A 5,766-nucleotide genomic window follows, 5' to 3' on the forward strand; every position below is an offset into this window, starting at 1 on the left:
TTTTTTTTTTTTTTTTTTTTTTGCGGTATGCGGGCCTCTCACTGTTGTGGTCTCTCCAGAAGCGGAGCACAGGCTCTGAACGCGCAGGCTCAGCGGCCATGGCTCACAGGCCTAGCCGCTCTGCGGCATGTGGGATCTTCCCGGACTGGGGCATGAACCCGTGTCCCCTGCATCAGCAGATGGACTCTCAACCACTGCACCACCAGGGAAGCCCTATCGTACCATTTAAAAATTTTTATTTATTTATTTATTTATTTAATCGTACCATTTTTAAATGCTTTTCACTATCATCTTCAAGGCCTAAGTCTCTAAATCTTTTATAAGCTCTACTAGTTGTAACAAAAAACATCATATAAATTTCTTAAACATGCTTTTAAACCCTGCAAGTTATCAAAAGAGATAAAGCCATAAATAATTTTCAAAAGTGAAAACGACAAAAAAAGTTGTTCAATCTCAATAGCAATTTTAAAACTAAAGGGCGAGATACTTTTGCCCCAGCAGCATGAAAAGATATAATAATGCCCATATTGTGAGGAAATGGGAATTCTATAAACAGGTACTTTTCTGGAAGGCAGTTTGGCAGAATGTATGAAAATGTAAAATATGCCTACTTTCTGACTCAGCAATTTATGCCAAGGAAATAACTAGAAAAGTGTACAAAGATACTTAAAATGGCACAAGAATGTGGACATTATAAAACTGAAAACCAACCACCTGTTACGGGGAGTGGTTACCAAAGTGACTGCTGCACAGGATTGCTCTGAGTACTGGCTCATGGTTTTGTAACCACTATTACTCAACATGAATAGATATGTTCAAATCCAATGTATAAAAATAAAAGCAGAAATGAATATTGAAATCAAACTATGTTCACATTCTGTGGAGAGATTACCTAACAGTGCTCTGGCCTCCCTTCAGTGTGCGTCCGGATGTCCGCAAGAACATCCAGAAAGAAGGGTGTACACCCCAAAATGGTACCGTGGTCCTTATCTTCTTCATCTTCTATATTTTCTACAGCGAGGATTTTTTGCAACAAGCAAATACTATCATGTTAACAAAGGAAAACACCCCCCAAATATAAGCATTTTAGAAATTAAAGATTCACGTCTAAAATAACTTCACATTCATGATACAAATAATGTATGTTACCCTAAACTTACCTCCTTTTGCCCTCATTCTGAATCTACTCTTCTCATGAGTAAATTTGAAAAACAGTAAAATGGGTAAAAGTACACAAGCATTCCTACTTGGTGATTATTTGGGGGCTCTTCTGCACCCTCATTTCCGCAGGAGACCCAAGGCTGTGCCAGTTACTTTGAACTAAGCAAGGGCTTAAATCTTGCTGCTGACTGTCTCAGGGCTATCAGATAGGCAAGACTTTGGAACTGATTTACTAACAAAGTTGCTACAGGAAATTTAAAAACATTTCCTTTTGTAAGATTTCACCCCAACTTTGTTATGCAGATAGAGAAGAGCTTAAATAAAGGATCACTAGCCAGAACCAGCAGAATGAGGTGGTCTCCAGATCACTTGTTATTCTAATTAAAGACATTAAATTTTATTTTCCTTGAATAATTTTCCTGGAGCGTGAACCTTACAATCTTAAAGTTACCACTTTTAGTGACTCTGAACAGATAAATGCAGTTTGGGGATCAGATCCAGCACACTGTAATTCTTGCACTTTTCCAATTTTAAAACAACTTTGCAGTTTAAAAAATTGTAGTTTAGAAACGAACTCCACATTGGTTTGTTAGGTTCCAAGCATATCACACTAGACCAAAAAACAATATTAACTGAATACTGCAGACAGTGTGGTAGATGTTAGGAAGAATTAAACTCATAACTAGCAGATCGTGGACACCTGGTGCGTCCAGCTTCATTAAAAACGAGGGGCGAGGGAGAATTCTGATTTCCCCAGGAGAGTCAAAGCTGACTGCCATAGTAGGAGAAGCAGCGAGGCATGGTTGTCCAGTAATGTCTACATAAGGAAACTTCAGAAAAGGCAGTTTCAACTTTTACTATCAAAGTTGACAATGTATACCAAACTTTAATTGTAATGCAAGGGGTCAATTTCACACTCTGTAAAGTGATTCTGAACGAAAAAAAATTTATCAAACGGGAATAAAATTTTATTAAACATATACAACACCGGCGTCACAAAAGGGGAGTTAGCACTGAAACGTGAAACCAAACTCACGTGTGGTTCAGAAATTATCGACTGGAGATTTTCTAAGGGAGGAGAAAGGATTTTTTTGCATGAGACTTGAAAAATGTAGATGGAAGCAAATACACAAATGCATGAAATTAAAATAGGCCATTTCCGTGTTTTTACGACTCGTTCTATCCTGAGATCCTGTCGCGCAAGTTTTCCATATTTGATAAAAAGGCGACACGCCCTGGACACAACCGGCCTATCCTCTTGTGGACCCTAACCTTCGTCTTGCAACTTACCGCCTCACTGCTGAGCATTTTACAGAGGCCATGATTTTCAAATACACAGACGTGCATACGAAGTGGACGCGAACAGCATCAGCCTCTCAGGTTTACTAGCAGCTTTGAGGTTTCAGCGACCCGGAAACATTTCGGCTCAGAATGTGAATTTTTCGCGACGCTAAGCACACGTGGGGGACCGCGCGGCGGACCGAGTTTTGTCGATTCCTCGCTGCGCTCGGCCCTGTAGCCAACGAGCCTGGAGGCGGCGAGGCCTCTCGGCCGTCCTTCGGGGGCCGCCGCGCACCGCCCGCCTGGGAACCTGGGCCGCCCAGCACGGGTCAGGGAGAACCGGGGCCGGGAACCGCGGCCGCCGCCACACAGCACGGGCCGGGAGCCGGAACCGCCCAGCACGGGCCGGTCGGCCGGAGGGACGGCCGGTCGGCCGGCGTCCGCGGGGCGCGCTGGGCCAGGGCGGAGGCCCCAACTACCTGAGGATGTTGTGCGCCTCCATGCTCCGGTTCTGGTTGCTCGAGCACACCACCGCCACCCGCAGCGGCGATGACGGCATGGCGGTGGCCGCACGGTCCGCGACTCCCGCTTCGGGACTCCCACCCAGCCGCGCCGCTTCCGCGCGAGCAAGATGGCGGCCCCGGCGCCCGGAAGTCATTACGCGAAGCGGCGGCGCCGGCGACGTAGCGCGTCAGGACGCGCGGCGCTGGCGTGTGTACGGCGTCCCAGCGGCTTCCCAGCGCCGGCCCAGAGAGCTGGACCGCGGACGGTGGGAGGCCCAGCTCCCCGGGCGCCAGACCGGCCAGCGAGCGCGCCGCTGCTTCGGGCGCGAGCGCCGAGGCCGGCGCTTGGCACGGAAGCCTCCTGGCGCCCTGCGTTGGCGTCCTGACGTCACAAGCCCCCGCCGCCGTCGCCGCTAGTGACGCGCAAAGCGTCGCGCCGGCTCCTGTGACGTCACGCGCGCCGTCGCCGTCGTCTGGAGTGACGCGAGAGGCGCCGCGGCCTCTGGGGCGGGCGTTGGAGGTGACTGGTCGTGCCCGGCGTCTCCAGGTACCGATCGGCGCGCTCAGTCCACCCCGATTGCTTTCGCACCTGCCGCCCGAGCCGGCGATCCTCCCTCGCCCGCTCTCCGCTCGCCCTCAGCCAGTTCCCGAGATCCTCCGTGTCGCTCCTTGCGCGCCTCCACCGCTCTAGGCCGAGCCCCCGCGCCCCTCCTGGAACGACTGCCACGGCCTCTTACCGGCCTCCCGTCCCCAAGCTCGCGCAGACGCCAGCGCGTGGCTGTCCTCTGAAAGCCCTGGGAAGTTTGACATTTAAGTGAAGTTGTCAAAGTATTTGAAGAGATGATTAGAGAGGAGGCGTAAGGAGGTGTGAGGAAACCTCTCGGGTTGGGAGAGCAAATTGATTTAGATACTTGGGTTGGTTTGGAGGCGCTGCGGGCGTGAGGTTTGGGGTCATGATATGACAGTGAAACTAATCAACCCGGTTTTGTTGTTCTCCAGCCACGTCCGGCCGCTTGGAGTGGCCAATGAGCTGATGTTTTGATCTGGGAGCGCAGCAAAGGGAGGGGGCAAGGGAATGGCGATTCTCCGCCGTGGATCCAGAAATGATGAGACTTGAAGGGACATGAAGGGGTGGCGGCAGTGGAAAGGTACTCTGTGCTCTGGATTGGAGATCCCAGTGGAAGAAATGTCACCAGAGCCAAACGGTGGTAGAGCAGGATACTTGAAACAGGGTGTGGAGGGGGCCGCTTTTTGAATACCTATAGGCTAGGCGTGACCACAGGCAAGGGCAGAAGACAGTCTTCCTGTTGGAGAGGGAGAAACTCAGAAGCCAGGGCAATGAGGGGCCACCCTCACTGATGTCCTACCATTACTCCTGATGTTTTCACAGAGAAAAAAGCTGAGAACCAGACGCTCAGAATATTTAAGGACCCTCGGCAACGGTGTATGGGAGGGACAGTGCGTGACTGCAACAAGGAAGCATTTACTTGGAAGGACCTGGGGTTTGAGGGATGAATGAGGAAGAATGAGGGCATCTTCCCCCATCCCCGCACCCTGCTCTGTATGTATTTGAATATATGCAGAACATAAATCCAGGAAGACATACACTGAAATTTGGCAGTGGGAAAGACGGCATTTATTTTTATTTATTTTAATTAATTAATTTTATTTATTTATTTTTGGCTGTGTGGGTCTTCGTTGCTGCACACGGACTGCGGGCTTTCTCCAGTTTTGGCGAGCGGGGGCTACTTTTCATTGCGGTGGCTTCTCTTGTTGTGGAGCACGGGCTCTAGAGCACAGGCTCAGTAGTTGTGGCGCACGGGCTTCGTTCCTCCGCGGCATGTGGGATCTTCCCGGACCAGGGCTCGAACCTGTGTCCCCTGCATTGGCAGGCAGACCCTCAACCACTGTGCCACCAGGGAAGCCCCGGAAAGAGGGCATTTATGGGTGGTAGGGTTAACAGTGCTTTGAATGCCCGTTATACTTTTTTGAATTCCTTAACTTTGTATTTTATGATGAACATGTATTTTCTCTTACCCCCACCACAAATAATAGCGCTGTTTACATTTTGAAAGGAAGGCCCCCTCCATGGCTTCCCCAGTGTGCTCCTGAATTCAAAGACATTATGGTCTGACGGTACCGGTGCAATACCGAGCTCTCCTACCTCACCTCTCCCTGCTTCTTGTTTAGAACTTAAGGGAGCACCAGCTGGAAACTGTCCCATGCCTTTCTTACCTCTGCGTACGCCACCCCCATACCTCAAGTCGTAGTCCAGGCACTGAGATTCAGATAGATGTCACCAGCCTCAAGAAAGCTTACCTGCGTCCTCCTCTTCTCCTGCTGGCCTTTCTCTGCTCCCAGTACCACCCTCAACTTACTCTTATGGTTCTGAACACTGTTAGCATTCTGTGCATCTCTGCCCCACTGCATTCATAGACTCTGAGCTCCAAAGGGCTAGGGCCTCCACTTCCAGCCCAGATAGCTATGTTGCCTTATGTGCGGTGCATTTAGAAATGTTCCTCTAGAGGCACTCACTGAGTACTAGTCGGGCAGGTACATGAAGGAGAAGGTGCTCAGGTGGGTGTCAGAGCCCTCTGTGCACTGTCTGTGCTTATGCTACCAGCATCTGATGAACTTTACTTTCATCATGATGTGGGAACCCCAGGCTGAAATATAACTAGTCTTGGGAACTTCCCCGGTGGCGCAGTGGTTGAGAATCTGCCTGCCAGTGCAGGGGACACGGGTTCGAGCCCTGGTCCGGGAAGATCCCTCATGCCTCAGAGCAAATAAGCCCATGTGCTACAACTACTGAGCCTGCGAG

General features: G+C 50.1%; 1 protein-coding gene across 1 annotated transcript in view; it reads right to left on the minus strand.

The window, feature by feature from the left end:
* Nucleotides 1–3,212, minus strand: part of SSU72 (SSU72 homolog, RNA polymerase II CTD phosphatase) — a 25,364-nt gene extending 22,152 nt beyond the window's left edge. The window contains exon 1 of the mRNA XM_007448926.1: nt 2,922–3,212. Within this exon, the coding sequence (XP_007448988.1) occupies nt 2,922–3,100 (179 nt within the window). The 5' untranslated portion in view covers nt 3,101–3,212. The remainder of the gene's footprint in view (nt 1–2,921) is intronic.
* Nucleotides 3,213–5,766: the final 2,554 nt, after the last annotated feature.

Source organism: Lipotes vexillifer, unplaced genomic scaffold (genome assembly GCF_000442215.2).
Source record: "Lipotes vexillifer unplaced genomic scaffold, Lipotes_vexillifer_v1.1 scaffold835, whole genome shotgun sequence".
Classification (NCBI taxonomy): domain Eukaryota; kingdom Metazoa; phylum Chordata; class Mammalia; order Artiodactyla; family Lipotidae; genus Lipotes; species Lipotes vexillifer.